The 19,288-nt window shown below is 43.3% G+C and overlaps 1 protein-coding gene across 3 annotated transcripts in view; it reads left to right on the plus strand.

Annotated features, from left to right (window-relative positions):
- The window catches only part of LOC112261424 (catenin alpha-2), a 700,693-nt gene extending 682,793 nt beyond the window's left edge, over positions 1-17,900 (plus strand). For all 3 annotated transcript variants that reach the window (XM_042329775.1, XM_042329776.1, XM_042329777.1), the window contains 3 exons: positions 3,783-3,888; positions 13,103-13,237; positions 15,705-17,900. In XM_042329775.1, the coding sequence (XP_042185709.1) occupies positions 3,783-3,888; positions 13,103-13,237; positions 15,705-15,992 (529 nt within the window). In that variant the 3' untranslated portion in view covers positions 15,993-17,900. The remainder of the gene's footprint in view (positions 1-3,782; positions 3,889-13,102; positions 13,238-15,704) is intronic.
- Positions 17,901-19,288: the final 1,388 nt, after the last annotated feature.

Genomic DNA, 19,288 nt, shown 5'->3' on the forward strand with positions numbered 1-19,288 from the left:
TCAAGATGTCATCGTGGTATCTCTGTGCATTCAAATTGCCATCGATAAAATTGTGTTCGTTGTCCGTAGTTTATACCTTCCCATACCATAATCCCACCGCCACCATGGGGCACTCTGTTTACAAAGTTGACATCATCAAACCGCTCACTCACACGACGCCATAGACATTGTCTGCAGTTGTGAGGCCAGTTGGATATACTGCCAAATTCTCTAAAATTACATTTCTCTAAAACTACATTCGAGTTGGCTTATGGTAGAGAAATGAACATTCAATCTCTGGCAACAGCTCTGGTGGGCATTCCTGCAATCAGCACGCGCCCTCAAAACTTGAGACATCTGTGCCATTGTGTTGTGTGACAAAACTGAACATTTAGTGTGGCAAATGAGAAATGCTCACTGACAGGGATGTAAACAAACAAAAACATTTTACAGAAATAAGCTTTTTGTGAGTACAGAACATTTCCGGGGCCTTTAATTTCAGCTCATGAAAAATGGAACCAACAACTTTCACGTTGTTTATATTTTTGCTCAGTTTAGTATTTTATATGTCCCTTACCTTCGCAAATCTCCTTTGTTGTGTTAATGGTTTGCCATGTTCTGTTGTTCCCAGTTCCTAGCCATGCTAATTTGTCCTTTGTGCATTAATTTGAATTGAAGTATTACTAGTTATGAGTGTGACTAGTATCGGTATGGGTAGGATCAGCAACCACACACAGGCAACTCACTTCGCTACAGGCTGTTCGGGGCTTTTTGTCACAGCCCAACACTAAATCAAATCATACCCACATGATTCAACAAATAACGAGCCTTTGATTGGATGAATCAAGTGCTTTAGTGGCTAGGCTGGAACAAATCGAAATCCAGGTCCTGCTATTGGTTAGGATAACAGGTGTGGGCTGGGATTAGGCTGTGTAGACCAGCAGCAGCTACCTGCCATTACACATTGTTTTTCTGTAGATTAACAGAGATCCAACAGTATTTTATTCCCATTGAGTTAGACAGAATAGAATGTAGCCAAACCAGGATGATTGTGATCCTGTGTACTGTTTACAGTGTGGATGTTCTTTGGAGGGCAACAGCTTGTCTCCGAGCCCCCACCATCTGTATATCATGTCATAGCCCTGTGCTGAACCCAATGTTCCTATTCCAAGGTATGGCACTATGATTCAGTGGACAGAATATGCGAGCTCTGCAGAGCTCAAAAAGGGAAAGGCTTCCCAAATGGCATTCTATTCCCCATATAGCACACTACGTTTGACCAAAACACTATTTGGGATGCATCCATGCAATGTCATAATGGTTAACTCTTATGGATGTGGTGTGGTGGTGATGATTGCACTGACTTTAGTCAAGTGACCCTTGTGGCGGCATTTGTGGAATTGGCGAATATAATGTTGCCATGCAACTTTGATAACCAAATGGCAACCTATTCCCTATATAGTGGGATACTTTTGACCAGATCTCCATGGGCCCTTCTCAAACGTAGTGCATTATATGAGGAATTGGGTTTGAGATGCAGCCAATGACACATCATGCATGGATTCACAAATGCCCAATTACCGTGATGTCAGCCAATACACAGTTGAAGTCGGAAGTTTACATACACCTTAGCCAAATACATTTAAACTCAGTTTTTCAAAATTCCCGACATTTAATCCTAGTAAAAATTCCCTGTCTTAGGTCAGTAAGGATCAGCACTTTATTTTAAGAATGTCAAATGTCAGAATAATAGTAGAGAGAATGATTTATTTCAGCTTTTATTTTCTTTCATCACATTCCCAGTGGGTCAGAAGTTTACAATTAGTATCTGGTAGCATTGCCTTTAAATTGTTTAACTTGGGTAAAACGTTTCGGGTAGCCTTCCACAAGCTTCCCACAATAAGTTGCGTGAATTTTGGCCCATTCCTCCTGACAGAGCTGGTGTAACTGAGTCAGGTTTGTAGGCCTCCTTGCTCGCACATCCTTTTTCAGTTCTGTCCACAAATTTTCCATAGGATTGAGGTCGGGGCTTTGTGACGGCCACTCCAATACCTTGACTTTGTTGTCCTTAAGCTATTTTCCCACAACTTCGGAAGTATTGCCATCTATTTTGCGAAGTGCACCAGTCCCTTCTACAGCAAAACACCCCCACAACATGATGCTGCCACCACCGTGCTTCATGGTTGGGATAGTGTTCTTCAGCTTGCCTCACCCTTTTTCCTCCAAACATAACGATGATCATTATGGCCAAACAGTTCTATTTTTGTTTCATCAGACCAGAGGACATTTCTCTAAAAAGTATGATCTTTGTCCCCATGTGCAGTTGCAAACCGTAGTCTGGCTTTTTTATGGTGGTTTTGGAGCAGTGGCTTCTTCCTTGCTGTGCGGCCTTTCAGGTTATGTCGATATAGGACTCGTTTTACTGTGGATATAGATACTTTTGTACCTGTTTCCTCCACCATCTTCACAAAGTCCTTTGCTGTTTTTCTGGGATTGATTTGCTCTTTTCGCACCAAAGTACGTTCATATCTAGGAGACAGAACGCGTCTCCTTCCTGAGCGTACTATTGTTTGTACAGATGAACGTGGTACCTTCAGGCGCTTGGAAATTGCTCCCAAGGATGAACCAAACTTGTGGCGGTCTACAATTTTTCTTCTGAGGTCTTGGCTGATTTCTTTTGATTTTCCCATGATGTCAAGCGAAGAGGCACTGAGTTTGAAGGTAGGCCTTGAAGTACATCCACAGGTACACCTCCAATTGACTCAAATGATATCAATTAGCAGAAGCTTCTAAAGCCATGACATCATTTTCTGGAATTTTCCAAGCTGTTTAAAGGCAGTCAACTTCTGACCGACTGGAATTGTGATACAGTGAATTATAAATGAAATAATCTGTCTGTAAACAATTGTTTGAAAAATGACTTGTGTCATGCACAAAACTATAGTTTGTGAACAAGAAGTTTGTGGAGTGGTTGAAAAACTAGTTTTAATGACTCCAACCTAAGTGTATGTAAACTTCCGACGTCAACTGTAAGTGACTACTGTTTTATATCTGTTTTTTCAGCATGTCATCCTACAACTAGAAAACTACATCTGCCAATCTATATCTGTAGAGTACCATATTTGCCATACCATATTTGCCAATACCATATTTGGTTAAACTGTAGGCTAAGGGCTCTATTCAATCAGATCCGCTTTAGCAAGAGCAGCTGCTCACCAATTTGTCGGCTCCAATGCAGTTCCGACACCGCTAAAACATCAACTAGGAGAGTGACTGCTATCGCCGGTTAACGCTTGATCTGATAAAACTTAGGGCTAGATCCAATCTAACCTGTTACCAGATCTGTTGTAGCCTTGCCAACTCCATTGCTGTTATTGTCAAGACAATTCCATAAGGAGTTGGCAAGCCAGCAGAAACAGACTGGTACCAGTACTGATGATCTTTGAGAAAGACCTATGTTGACAGCTGTCAGCTACTAATGATAGAGCACCATGATCTGAGAAGAACGCATCTAGTTGCGTCCCACGTTTTGGGTGTTTTTGGAGCATTGTTATCTTTTTAAAGTTTTAGGAAGATTCTTACTGGCGTTTTTATCTTATGCATTATTTATTTGTGGCAATGTATCTTGTGAATATAAAATGGACCTTTTATTCTGTTAATATCAAGTATTTCAGAGAGTGTTTGCTGTCTGCATTTGGTAAATAAACTTTACTTTAAACATACTAATAATAATAATAATAATAATAAACTTTAACTTTAAACATACTAGAACTTAAGTCATGTTTCCCTGTGTTCCACACCAGAGGCAAAGGGCCCCTGAAGAACTCCTCTGATGTCATCAACGCCGCCAAGAAGATTGCAGAGGCAGGCTCCAGGATGGACAAACTGGCCCGCGCCGTCGCCGACCAGGTAACACTTACCCCAGTTGTGTATGTGTGTCTGTGGTCAGGATAGATCCCCTTTTCACTATAGTGCTTATCGGCGATCGTTTCCCAAACCTCTCCTAAGCACACCTTCAGTTGGTCAACCAATCAAACCTGTATAATTGGAATCAGCCGTGCTAGTTCTGAATACATCAAATCAGTGGCACTAGATGGGGTGATTCAAGCTGAGGTTTGGGACACCGGCTCAGACCTGTCCAGGGTGTAGAAGCTTGGGGAAGGAGTTACAATAGAGCTAGATTAAATTAAACCGGGCCTATGCCTTCAGGCAAAGTGAATGCGGTGTGGTATATACAGTATGGCCAACAGGGACTTCGCACCCTATCCCCTATATAGTGCTCTCAAAAACAGTGCACTGTGTAGGTAATATGGTGCCATTTGGAACACCGACTTGGTGTGTTTGTTTGTGGGCAGCAATGGATCAAGGTGGGCTGTCTTGGAGCAGTGCTGGTCATCCCAATGGGACTTCCTTGCTCTATGAGAGCAGAGAGGAGCAGGAAGCTAGGGGCTTTTGTCTGTGTCTTTAGTCTAATTAGCGGCGCTGAGGCGTTGCAGCCATTCATTTTCAGATGAGTACCCTCTCCAAAACGCACTGACAGACTATTTTCAATATTGAATCAATCAATGCGGCTGCTCCTCCTGGCTGGGGAAGATAAGGGGAGAACGGGGTAGAGAGGTGTGTGTGTGTGTGTGTGTGTGTGTTTGTTAGATCTTACTAGTGACACTCCAGGTAATACATTATCTGCCTCTTCATTTTCTTTTTCTTTTTTTACCCCTTTTTCTCCACAATTTTGTGGTGTCCAATTGGTAGTTACAGTCGTGTCTAATCACTGCAACTCCCGTACCCACTCGGGAGAGGCGAAGGTCGAGAGCCGTATATTCTCTGAAACACAACCCAAACAAGCTGCACTGCTTCTTGACACAATGCCCACTTGACCCGGAAGCCAGCCGCACCAATGTGTCAGAGGAAACACTGTACACCTGGCGACCTCGTTAGCGTGCACTGCGCCCGGCCCGCCACAGGAGTCGCTAGTGTGCAATGGGACAAGGACATCCCTGCCGGCCAAACCCTCCCCTAACCCGGGCGACACTGGGCCAATTGTGCACCGCCCCATGGGTCTCCCGGTCGCGGCCGGCTGCGACAGAGCCTGGACTCCAACCCAGAATCTCTAGTGGCACAGCTAGCACTGCGATGCAGCGCCACTCGGGAGGCCTGCCTCTTCATTTTCATCCGTCTTGAATAAGCTATGAGAATTAGCCTCATGTAGCCTCATGCACAAAGACTTGTTGATTCATTAGGACTCTGTGTTCTTCTTCCTGATGCTGTTGTCATAACTCAGGGAAAGCTGTGCTATCACAATCTGTCTGATGACATTCAAATTATGAGGATGTTAGTGCAACAGTGGTGTCTGGTGGCACTTTATATCAGAGGATGACAGGCTGGAATAGAATAAATGGAATAGTATTAAACACATGGTTTCCTTGTGTTTGACACCATTTCATTCACTCCATATTATTAGCCGTCCTCTCCTCACCAGTATCCTCTGTAGTGCAGTGTGTTTCTGAGCCTGGCATGAGTCGTGTGTGTGTGTGTGTGTGTGTGTGTGTGTGTGTGTGTGTGTCATATTTGAAAAAACACACAGAGCTCCCGGCTATAGTGTGTTGTTGAACCGTAGCCACCGCTCACTCTGCAATCAGGGCTGGGTGGGAGTCAGGCGGTGAATATCTGTCATATAGCAAATCACTGGCAGCCTACCCTCGGACTGAATCAACACACGCTGAAACTGAGCAGGTGGCTTGCCATTTTTAATTCCGCCTTTAAACGATTATTTGACTGGTGTTTGCTGAATATTCACAGCCTTCTGCTGCCCTCCTCTCATGCTAGATGAGTGTGCTTGTGAAATGGCACCCTATTTCTTATATACAGTGGTGTACTACTTTGACTAGGTCTTTATGGGAGTCCATCAGGCTCTGTTCAAAAGTAGTGCACTATATAGGGACTAGGGTGCCATTTTGGATGAATTCTCATTCTGCAATGTGATGCTGCTCAAAGAGAGGGGCCTGATTTTCTCCCAATTTAAACAGGGATTTGTTTTAAGAGTATTTCAGTGAGGAGAAATGCGAAACACACGTCATCCAGGCACAACATACCGTAAATGGGTATTAAAATATTCAAACATTTTAAGAGTTTGCTTTCTATTTTTCATCGAATAGAAAGACTATTTGATCTTGTATTTCTTTGGCAAGCCACTGTATTTTTAGATGTAATCTAATTCCAAAAAGGCTAATATTACCTACGACAAATAACTGTCTTTTTATGCCTTATTTTTCAAGAGGACAATTATTTTGCACTCACACCTTGCCAAACCGTTAACCTGTGGCTGACAGACGCAGTCAGGCGTGTCAGGGAGATTGTGTGTGTGTGTGAGAGAGATTGAAGCTTTGCGGTACTACAGTAGAACAGGTCTCTCAAGTAGCAACCCTTTTTGCAATGCTCCACATCAAACCCTATTAAAGAGCATGTTAAGAGCAGTCTGTCAGTCTGACTGTTCTGCAGATGGATGGGAGATTGAGGGGGAGGTGTGTGTTTGTGCCCGATTATGTGTGTGTGTGAGAGAGAGGGGGGGGTAAGAGTCTTAAAGGGAAATTTCACTGCTGTTCTATTTCACTATACATGTCCATTAATATGTTATTAACATATCATACTGTACAGTGGTTCCTTGCGGGCTGCTGCACATTATTTAATTGTCAACCATTTTTTTGACCACCAGAGGGCATCTTTGAGAAGCATTTGAAATTCTTTTATATTGGCATTACCAGAGAATTTAAAACCGTTTTTGTAATAACATAGTACATCGGATTGATTTTAATTAATGTGGCTTAATAAATTGGATTAATATTATGGTGTTTCTATTCTGAGAAAAACGAAACCCTCAGGGTTTCTGTTAGGATGGAATGGAACATATGGCGCTGTACAACGTGACGGTCGGGAGTAGGCTACAGCATAAGAGGATTGGATTATTCTAAATTGTTTGCCTTCATAAGACAACTTTGTTCCAATATTACTGTAAATCGGTGATATTTATTACCATTTGTTATGGATCCATAACTAAATCAACATCTGCATTTTGAAAGAGTATTTTTAGCATTATTTTATTAACGAAAGCATGAAGATGCTGATGAAGAAATACATTACTGTACATTATATGCTTTTACATTCGGATAATAAAGCATTTAAAGCATTTTGAAGATATAAGCCACCTGCATTTGTTTTAAGGCTACTGTGCAGTCTGACAAGTAAACATAGCCTACAGTACATACTGTAGTAAACATGGGAAAGTGCCTAATTCCTTGTGAATAATGAATAATAGTTTTTACACTTTCCACTTGTTAAAGTTGATAAAGTGTTTTTAGCCACAATTGGCCCCAACCTCAAATAATACATTTGGGCACAGACTTCGGGCTAGAATGTTGAGGGTTCGAAACCTGCTCCCTGCTTGTTTCATTACATTATTATGCCGATCTCAGAGCAAATAGCCTGGATTGTTACTCCCATCTCTTTCCTCGCCCTCTTCCACGCATCATTCTCCGCCTGAGTGGTTCGCTTGTGGGCGTGCTGACAGGATATGGCATCACCTTTGCTTGTGCATTAAGAATTCAGCATAGCAAGTTTTATACGAAGGTCTGGTTATTCACAGGCAAATAGTAATATAATCTAAACTGCTCTGGTGACAAACAAACTTTGCTGCCCTGTTTTCAATCGTCCACATGGCTGGGAGAACCTCCTCAGATTAATTCAGATGAAGGGAGTTTGATATGCATAGGAGGTGTAGTGTACTGTTTTTTCTGTATATATGAATTACAAATCAGCCTTTACTTATGTTTCTAGTCTATTGCATAGTTACAATGTGTAATCATTGATGTCCCAGGAGCAGAAGTGGTAAACACTGTTGAAGTGTATAATTGTAATACATGCATGCAGACACATTTGGTAGCATTGCCTTCAAATTGTTTAACTTGGGTCAAACCTTTCGGGTAGCCTTCCACAAGCTTCCCACAATAAATTAGGGGAATTATTCCTCCTGACAGAGCTGGTGTAACTGAGTCAGGTTTGTAGGCCTCCTTGCTCACACACGCTTTTTCAGTTCCGCCCACACATTTTCTATAGGATTGAGGTCAGGGCTTTGTGATGGCCACTCCAATGCCTTGACTTTGTTGTCCTTAAGCCATTTTGCTACAACTTTGGAAATATGCTTGGGGTCATTGTCCATTTGGAAGACCCATTTGTGACCAAGCTTTAACTAATGTCTTGAGAATTTGCTTCAATATATCCACATAATTTTCCATCCTCATGATGCCATCTATTTTGTGAAGTGCACCTCTCCCTCCTGCAGCAAAGCACCACCACAACATGATGCTGCCACTCCCGTGCTTCACGGTTGGAATGGTGTTCTTCGGCTTGCAAGCGTTTTTCCTCCAAACATAACGATGGTCATTATGGCCAAACAGGACATTTCTCCAAAAAGTACGATCTTCGTCTCCATGTGCAGTTTAAAACCGTAGTCTGGCTTTTTTATGGCGGTTCTGGAGCAGTGGCTTCTTCCTTGCTGTGCGGACTTTCAGGTTATGTCGACATAGGACTCGTTTTACTGTGGATATAGATACTTTTGTACCTGTTTCCTCCACCATCTTCACAAAGTCCTTTGCTGTTGTTATGAGATTGATTTGCACTTTTCGCACTAAAGTACGTTCATCTCTAGGAGCCAGAACGCGTCTCCTTCCTGAGCGGTATGATGGCTGCGTGGTCCCATGGTGTTTATACTTGCGTACTATTCTTTGTACAGATGAACGTGGTACCTTAAGGCATTTGGAAATTTCTCCGAAGGATGAACCAGACTTGTGGAGGTCTTGGCTGATTTCTTTTGATTTTCCCATGATGTCAAGCAAAGAGACACTGAGTTTGAAGGTAGGCCTTGAAATGCATCCACAGGTACACCTCCAATTGACTCAAAATGATGTCAATTAGCCTATCAGAAGCTTCAAAAGCCATGACTTAATTTTCTGGAATTTACCAAGCTGTTTAAAGGCACAGTCAACTTAGTGTATGTAAAGTTCTGACTCACTGTAATTGTGATATAGTGAATTATAAATGAAATTATCTGTCTGTAAACAATTGTTGGAAAAATGACTTGTTTCATGCACAAAGTAGATGTCCTAACAGACTTGCCAAAACTATAGTTTGTTCACATGAAATTTGTGGAGTGGTTGAAAAACTAGTTTTAATGACTCCAACCTAAGTGTAGGTAAACTTCCGACTTCAACTGTATGTAAAATAACATTGAAAAAAAAAAAGTTTAATCCAGCTCTTCTTGGAAAGCGGAATCAGAAGCAGCCATTGTAGCTAACTATTTAGTAATCTTAGACAGTGCACAGTAACATAGCTCCGGTGAACCTGCGAACTATTACAGTACCTCACCCTTTTTTGAAAAGCCTGCCTTAGAGGGTGGGAACAAGGAAATAACATCATTGAGACTAATCCAATGGCTCTATTTCGCAAAGACAACCATATCTACTCGCTGCTAGCTTTGTACAATAATTGCTACAAAACATGACTCATTCATTATTTGATCAGACAGCAGGCTCAATCAACCAATGACGACAACTCTCCCAACTATAGTGCATAATTATGTCTGAAGCACCTTTCATCACTCATAATTATTAAGTAGACTGGAAGAACACCCCAAATAGCGGTGAAATCTCCCTTTAAATATTCTGCTAAGAGCAGCACTTGACATGGAATGACCCCTAGAGGCACCTGGCTCCATTTCACCACAGAGTAAAGAGTCGGATGGACCGGGCCTCTTTCTCCTCTCCCTCTTATCCTCATCTCTCACTATTCTTCTTCTTTTGCTCTCTTTCTAGTCTTCATCTGCTTATTTCTCTCTCTCTCTCTCTCGTTCTCTCACTCTTTACTCTCTCTGTCTTCTAACCCCTCTATCTTGTTCTCTCTCTTTCTTCCTCCCTTGAGGGTTTTCTTAAAACATAAAGCCCACTGCGTCCAGCAGCTCAGGCCTATGCGTAGTCCAGGGAAACTTGACAAACGTTCTACCTTCTGGGAACCCGCTGTGCTACTTCCTACCATAGAGATGGGAGGACAATGATTGTATCCAAAATGTAACCCTATTCCCTATTTAGTGCACTACATTCGACTAGGGCCCATAGGGTTATGGTCAAAGTAAGGGAACTATATAGGGAATAGGGTGCCATTTAGGATTCATTCTTGGTCATGTGGGGTTGAAGAGAACTCAAGGCATGGTCATTTACCAGGACCCCCTAAATGGCCATTGTCAGGAGAACAAGGAATCACAGAGAGATGGGGGCATCGGAGTCAAAAGTAGTGCACTGTGTAGGGAATAGGGAAGCATTTGGGGTTGCAGATTAGAACTGTACTGACATTGATTATAATATGTATGTAAAACATCATTATTCATATTTGCATTGCCGCTCTAACCATGTATTTATTATTGAATACTTAAAATGCCTCCCTGTGGGCCCTGGTTTTCATGTAATGCACTATATAGGGAATAGGGTGCCATTTGTGAAGCATCCAGAATCATGGGCAGAGCTCTTGTTTTTATCTACAAACCTGATTAAAAATGCAACAAGCCATCAATATAGAGGCGTGATTTAGTGATGCTTTTGTGTGTGTGTGTGTGTGTGTTCTGACAGAGCTTTGGCCCCTGGTTTAATAACATATGTCTTGCTGCTGAGTCACCCATGCAGAGCAGCAGATTCATTTCAGGTCCAATTATGCAAAAACAAAATGGCTTCTTCCTCCCTCTTGAAAGTTTTCCACTAGTCTTGAATCCAAATTGAATATCGCGCCATTGATCAGTTTAGTTTCCAAGCTAGAATTCCACTCTGACTAGAGAGGGATGAAGGGAAGAAGAGAGGAATTCTAGCCGGCAATACAAACTGAATATCGCTCTGTTTCACTACGTTCAGTTTGGATTCCAGGCTAGAATTACTCTTTGTTAGGAAGGTTTGGAAAGAGAGAAATTCCATCCTGAAACCCAAACTAAATATCACTGTTTCACAATATTGAGTTTGGATTCCAGGCTGGAATTCGTCCTCCCCAGTCAGTGGCAGGAAAGAGAGTGAGTGAGTAAGAGGGAGGGAGAGAGAGAATGAAGCTGCCTGCTTTCCTTGGCGGCCTTGGCAAGGTAATGGTCCGTACTGTTTATTTACATCAGGAGGGAATCTGCTGGGGAGGCGGCCTATTAGTCAGGGAACCATATTGTCATCTGCCTGCCTGAACCGGGCTGGCCAGGAGCAGAGAGAAACTCGTGGGTTTCTGGTGTGATGGGAGAAAGGGGGTTGTGTGTGTGCGTGCGCGCGTTGGGTGGAATTTGTGGTAATGCTAGCCGGTGGTGGTGGGTGCAGTAATCATGTCCTCGGAGCTGCTCCCACTGTCTGCCTCACTGGCAGCCCTGCATGAACACAGCTTTAAGGGGACATTACTGCGTGTGTGTTTGATGATCCACTGTGTTTGTTGAAGTTGCACTTAGTGTCCTATGCAGGGAATGTGGTGCCATTTGAGACACAGAGCATTTATTTGTTATAGGATGACTGTGCATCTGTGACCATTTAGATTTCTTAATTTTTTTACCCCCAATTTCAAGGTATCCAATTGGTAGTTACAGTCTTGCCTCATTGCTGCCACTCCCGTACGGACTCGGGAGAGGCGAAGGTTGAGAGCCATGCATCCTCCAAAACACAACCCAACCAAGCCACACTGCTTCTTGACACAATGGCCACTTAACCCCCAGCCGCACCAATGTGTCGGAGGAAACACTGTACACATGGCGACCGTGTCAGCATGCACTGAGCCTGGCCCGCCACAGGAGTTGTCAAGAAATCCCTGTCAGCCAAACACTCCCCTAACCCAGGCGATGCTGGGCCAATTGTGCTCCACCCCATGGGCTCTCCTGGTTGCAGCCGGTTGCGACAGAGCCTGGATTCAAACCCAGAATCTCTAGTGGCACAGCTAGCACTGTGATGCAGTGCCTTAGACCACTGCGCCACTCTGGAGGCATCTGTGACCATTAATGCTCCACCACGAGTACTTTGAGTCCATCGATACTAGTCTCCCTCACACCCTTACTTACTTACTCAGTGTAGGCGAACAAGCACACTAAAGCACAATTAAACTGTAAAAAAAAAAACAAGTGTGGAAAGATAACACATTGGAACAATCTAAGCACGGCATTCGCCATTTGCCACTTGAGGGGAATAGGTAGAGATGGGTCGTGTTCATGAAGAAAATGGAACGAAACAGGGAGGGACTACTGAATAAGAAATGCAAATGTTCCATCTTCTATTGCAAAATGTTTGAAAACATTGCATGCCCTAATTAACATGGTCCCTTAGCTAGCTCGTGCAGCCCCTTAACTTCGCTGTCCCAATGTATCCCAGCCCCCCTAAAGACAAGGAAGTGAGCCCTGTGTGAATTCCTCGCTTCCCTTCGACTCTAGACAAGCTGCCTGAATGTTCTAGTTAGGACCATTTACTATTAATGGTTGGGAAAAAGGTTCCTGTAGAAAACGGTGCCCGGGAGCGTTTTAAAAGCAAAGTAGCGAACGCACTCTTCTTTCTTTACCCACCAGGAAACTTGTGGTCCGTAGCAAATTTTCGCAGCATGACGTCCAGAATATATTACAGCTACTTTGTGTGCATTGTGGGACTGAAAAGTCTCTGTCCCGCTCCCTCTCTGTGGCTCAAATGGCACCCTATTCCCAAAAGGTCCCGTGGGATCTGGTGTAAAGAAGTGCACTAAATAGTGAATACGGTGCCTATAGGGATACAGATTTTTCTCTCTGGTGTTGTTTTTACCTCAGTATATACTAGAGGTAGACTCATATAGCTTCACATAATAGAGGGCCGGAAAAGGACTTACTAATTGACTAATCGGACACTGCTATTTTGATGATTGGTTGTTTTTCTCCTGTAGGAATGAATACAGTAGAGAAATTACATGCCATTTGGAAAATAAAATGAGCACAACCATTTTATAAACTACTTCTGACGTACAAGACTATTTCTTAACCCGGCTTTGAAACTCATTAAGCTATTTTCCCTGTTTTTAAACTAATTTTATCATCATGTTTGTGTGCATGTCTCAGTGCCCTGACTCGGCCTGCAAGCAGGACCTGCTGGCCTACCTGCAGAGAATCGCCCTGTACTGCCACCAGCTCAACATCTGTAGCAAGGTCAAGGCCGAGGTCCAGAACCTGGGAGGAGAGCTCATCGTCTCTGGGGTAAGTCTCACCACACAACACCCTCACATTGTACAGTCAAGGCCCAGGGTCTCTGTCTATAGTTGTATTCAACACACTGGTGAGCAGCAATATTCTGTGTGTGGGCCTCATTCCTTTATCTGAGTAGTTAAAGGGACCTTCCCTAGGCTTCCTCCCTCCTGGTTTCTTCCAATTCCTCTCAAAGAGCATCGGAGGAGGAGTTCTGAGGGAGAAACTTGGATCCTCTCCTCCAATGCGCTTTGAGAGGAATTGAGGAAACAATCACAGAGGAAGCAAGGATTTGAAAGCTAATAATATTTTCTGGGGGATTTCCCAGTTGTCTTGAAAGCACCATGACCATCAGAAGCATGTACCATCAGTCCAGTAAAAAAAAAGCTATTATTTGCAAATAACCATGCGCAATGCCAAGTGTCGGCTGGAGTGGGGCAAAGCTTGAAGCCATTGGACTCTGCAGCAGTGGAAACACGTTCTCTGTAGTGATGAATCACGCTTCACCATCTGGCAGTCCGACGGATGAATCTGGGTTTGGCGGATGCCAGGAGAACACTACCTGTCCCTATGCATAGTGCCAACTGTAAAGTTTGGTGGAGGGGGAATAATGGTCTGGGGCTGTTTTTCATGGTTTGGGCTAGGTCCCTTAGTTCCAGTGAAGGGAAATCGTAATGCTACAGCATACAATACAATGACATTCTAGACGATTCTGTGCTTCCAACTTTGTGTCAACAATTTGGGGAAGGCCCTTTCCTGTTTCAGCATGACAATGCCCCCGTGCACAAAGCAAGGACCATACAGAAATGTTTTGTGAAGATCGGTGTGGAAGAACTTGTCAGGCCTGCACAGAGCCCTGACCTCAACTCCATCGAACATCTTTGGGATGAATTGGAATACCACCGGCAAGCCAGGCCTAATCGCCCAACATCAATGCCCAACCTCAGTTAATGCTCTTGTGGCTGAATGGAAGTCCCTGCAGCAATGTTCGAACATCTAGTGGACAGACTTCCTATTAAAGTGGAGGCTGTTTTAACTCTACATGATTTTGGAATTAAATGTTCGACGAGTAGCTGCCCACATACACAACATGACCAAAAGTATCTTCGCGCACGTTCCCCCATTAAACAGGCTCATTAAATTCTCGGAAATTGTGCAATTCATTAATTGTAAAATGTCCGCTATGATCTGTTAAAATATACCCCCTATTCTGATTGGCTTATTATGGCTAGAAACACTCAGGTCCTCGAGTAACACTCCTCTCGATCATTGTCTGGCAAAACTCTTGTTCTCTCTTCACCTTCGCAGTGCCAGCCCCAACCCAGGGAGTCCTCAACACAACTGACAATTAAGCGTTGAAAAACATTGCCCTGGCTACACGACGCCGACTTTTTTTCCAGACACTTCTTAATTAGCAGTTGGTGGAGGTCAGGTGCACCTCTCTCCCTGCGTTTTGTTTGGCTGGCATTTAGAGGCTGCGGCCAGCCCCCCTACCCCCTTGCCCTCCCACCCCGAGAAGGGAGTCAACCGCTAGATTTAATTGGCTCCGAACTCCAGCTGGTCACTATAAAAAGGTTAGCAGCACGGTGGGTGCCCCCGATACCCCGAATTATGCTTAAATTACCCAGTTATATGCAGTAATTTAGTCCCAACAGGATGAGCTGAAACTCTATGGGCACTGTGTTCACTATAACAGGCTCTGGTCGAAAGTAGTGCGCTATATAGGGAATAGGGTGCCATTTGTGACGCAGCCATACTTTTTTTGGACACCCGCTTTCTCTTAATGAGGCTGTCATATCAGAGATGTGTTGGAGGTACAGCGGTCACTCTGAACCTGTCTAGCTACTCAGGGCTCTGATAAGACGAGTGTGGGACCTTCTATTGCCCTGCGGGGGAGACCAGAGAGAGAGAGCTCACCTCTGTACTGTAAGAACTGTTCGCTTGATAAAGCCTTCTTCAGTGAGAGCTCTTTGCCGCAGGCAGTTCTTGTTATCTTGCAGCGTGACATGGGATGTCTAGAAGACCGTCTGTCTAAGAAAGGGGTGCGTTACACTAATCTTTCTTTGAAGAAACAACAGATCGCCAATTGGTTGGATAGTATTAATGCTTACACCTGCCCAATAGATCTGCTTCATTGAAGTCCTGAAGGATATCCAATTGGTTGGATTATTGCTTACACCTGTCCAATCACTTAGATCTTCCTTCTCCCCTCTCCTTCTTCTCACCTCTCCCCCTCCTCATGGGGTTTGCAGAATGTTTTATGTGCAGTTGATGATGCAGGTTTGCAGTTGACCTAAAAAATTGCTTCTATTGCTGGTGTTATACAGGTAATATATGTGATGTTTAATATGTCCATTTAACTACAATGTTGTTACTACAGATAATACTATGTAGTGAAATAGGTATAAGGGCAACGTTAATAATATAGTGTTAGTATAAAGATCCGAACATCTAAGATGTTCTCTGTCTCTCCCCGTAGCTGGACAGCGCCACCTCCCTGATCCAGGCGGCCAAGAACCTGATGAACGCTGTGGTGCTCACAGTCAAGGCCAGCTACGTGGCGTCCACCAAGTACGCCAAGGTGTACGGCGCCGCCGCCGTCAACTCGCCTGTGGTCAGCTGGCGCATGAAGGCGCCCGAGAAGAAGCCCTTGGTGAAGCGGGAGAAGCCCGAGGAGTGTCAAACGCGCGTTCGACGGGGCTCGCAGAAGAAGCACATCTCGCCCGTCCAGGCCCTCAGCGAGTTCAAGGCCATGGACTCCTTCTAAAGATGGCCGCCGCCACGGCGTATGTCACTGGAACCAAGAAAAACAACACCGACAACGAGAAGTTTAAGGAAACTCCCATCTTTCTTTGTGTTAATTTGTTTCTTTCGGGTGAGAGGAGTTACGCTGATAATAACAACGCCTCCTTTCCCCCTTTTTGAGTGAAGGGTCGATGGAAAAAAAACCTGCCTGGAGGACTTTGCTAACCCGCCACCTGTACTGAACTACAGCTCCCATGAACGCTTTGGGCTTCTCGGCCAATGGGGAGCCAGCGCGCTCCCACCCATATTTATTACTATTATAACTACTGTAGCTTAACCGTGTGAGAGCCAAATGTGTGACACTAAAAACAAAAACTTACTCAAAAAAGGGAGATGAAAAGTTCAAAACAAAACATATCAGAAGAGCAGCACCTAAAATGACTAAATTGCCATCAATATTATTGCTATATCATTACTATCGTGGTACTGCCTGGCTGCTCGTACACACATTAACTGCCTGAATGGGAATGATGAATGGCACAGTAGTGAAATCTCTGTAATAAGAGGATTGATCTATCGAGGTTGATAAACTTTGGGCGGCATTTTCGTGGTGCAAAAAGAGCACAGGTTTGTGCAAAAATGACTGTCAACCTCTATATAAATCAGGCAGGGAAACTTCACTTGAAACTTTTCATCAACAATGTGCATTTATAAGGAGGCGATTGAACTAGAGTTTAGTTTACTGAGTAATGCATGAAGTCACCTCCTCATAACACATCGATGAAACGCTTCAACTTAAAACCACCCTGCCTGATTATGAAGAGGTTTACAGTATTTCCCCCACAGATTCTGTGCTTTTTTTTGTACAACACAAATGTCAATATTCCCATCCTAACTTAATCTGTTGTATTTTTCCCCGGTTTGAACGATACCTTACCTGTAGAGCTAGGATTAACTTATGTTTAAGGTAACTGAAAGTGTTTGGCATCCAAGTCATTTGTTTCTTTGTTCCTTCCCGACCCGGTGTTCCTGAACAATGCATACACTTCATGGTCCTATGGTATTGCCTTTTTAAAAATCAATTTCTCATGATGATATCAGTAACTGTATCGCAGCCTGATTGGATTATTGTGTAGAGTGTAATAGTAGACACGGAGAGGTATGACTAGTTGTGGTTTCCTCCGAGAATATTTGGCTGCGTTTAGACAAGGCAGCCCAATAATGATATATATTTTTTTACTAATTTGTCTTTTAATCAATCAGTTCAGCTCTGAAAAAGATCTGATGTGATTGGTCAAAAGTTAAGTTACTGGAAAAAAATACCAGAATTGGGGTGCCTGTCTAAATGAAGCCATAGAGTCCTACAAACATACATACATTCAGGTAACTGCCAAAATAATGGAAACACTTGAGTAAATGAGGGATATAAAGTTCATTAAAAGGAGGTGCTTCCACACAGGTGTAGTTCCTGAGATAATTAATCAATTGACATCCCAGCAGGGTTATGTGTAAAAATGTTGGGCAGGACATTATTTGGGCTACCATGGCTCCCATAGGATGACAATGCCATCCACATGGCATGAATGGCCATGGAATGGTTTGATGAGCATGAAAATGATGTTAACCATCTGTCACCAGATCTCAACCCAATTGAACACTGATGGGAGATTCTGGAGCAGAGGTTTCCACCACCATCAACAAAACGCCAAATGATGGAATTGGGTTGCATCCCTCCAATCGAGTTCCAGACACAGAATCTATTCTAATTGAATTTGTTCTGGCTCGTGGTGGCCCAATGACCAATTAAGACACTTGCTGTTGGTGTTTCCATTATATTGACAGTGACCTGTACATACTTACATACAGTTGAAGTCGGAAGTTTACATACACCTTAGCCAAATACATTTCAACTCAGTTTTTCACAATTCCTGACATTTAATCAGAGTAAAAGTTCCCTGTTTTAGGTCAGTTAGGATCACCACTTTATTTTAAGAATGTGAAATGTCAGAATAATAGTATAGAGAATGATTTATTTCAGCTTTTATTTCTTTCATCACATTTCCAGTGGGTAAGAAGTTTACACACACTCAATTAGTATTTGGTGGCATTGCCTTTAAATGGTTTAACTTGGGTAAAATGTTTTGGGTAGCCTTCCACAAGCTTCCCACAATAACTTTGGGGAATTATGGCCCATTCCCCCCGCCGACAGAGCTGGTGTAACTGAGTCAGGTTTTCTAGGCCTCCTTGCTCGCACACGCTTTTTCAGTTCTGCCCATAATTTTTCTAATGGATTGAGGTGAGGGCTTTGTGATGGCCACTCCAATACCTTGACTTTGTTGTCCTTAAGCCATTTTGCCACAACTTTGGAAGTATGCTTGGGGTCATTGTCCATTTGGAAGACCCATTTGCGATCAAGCTTTAACTTCCTGACTGATGTCTTGAGATGTTGCTTCAACATATCCACGTAATTTTCCCCCTCATAATGCCATCTATTTTGTGAAGTGCACCAGTCCCTCTTGCAGCAAAGCATCCCCTCAACATGATGCTGCCACCACCGTGTGTCGTGGTTGGAATGATGTTCTTCAGCTTGCAAGCATCCCCCTTTTTTCTCCAAACATAACAATGGTCATTATGGTCAAATAGTTCCATTTTTGTTTCATCAGACCAGAGGACAATTCTCCAAAAAGTAAGATCTTTGTCCTCATGTGCAGTTGCAAACCATAGTCTGGCTTTTTTATGGCGGTTTCTGGCTCCTTCCTTGTTGAGCAGGTTGTCGATATAGGGCTCATTTAACTGTGGATATAGATACTTTTGTACCTGTTTTCGCCACCATCTTCAAAAGGTCCTTTGCTGTTGTTCTGGGATTGATTTGCACTTTACACACCAAAGTACATTCATCTCAAGGAGACAGAATGCGTCTCCTTCCTGAGCGGTATGATGGCTGCGTGATCCCATGGTGTTTATACTTGCGTACTATTGTTTGTACAGATGAACGTGGTACCTTCAGGCATTTGGAAATTGCTCCCAAGGATGAACCAGACTTGTGGAGGCCTACAGTTTTTTTCTGAGGTATTGGCTGATTTCTTTTGATTTTCCCATGATGTCAAGCAAAGAGGCACTGAGATTGAAGGTAGGCCTTGAAATACATCCACAGGTACACCTCCAATTGACTCAAATGATGTCAATTAGCCTATCTGAAACTTCCATGACATAATTTTCTGGAATTTGTCAAGCTGTTTAAAGGCACAGTCAACTTAGTGTATGTAATCTTCTGACCCACTGGAATTGTGATACAGTGAATTATTTATTTTATCTATC

Source organism: Oncorhynchus tshawytscha, linkage group LG11 (genome assembly GCF_018296145.1).
Source record: "Oncorhynchus tshawytscha isolate Ot180627B linkage group LG11, Otsh_v2.0, whole genome shotgun sequence".
NCBI lineage: Eukaryota > Metazoa > Chordata > Actinopteri > Salmoniformes > Salmonidae > Oncorhynchus > Oncorhynchus tshawytscha.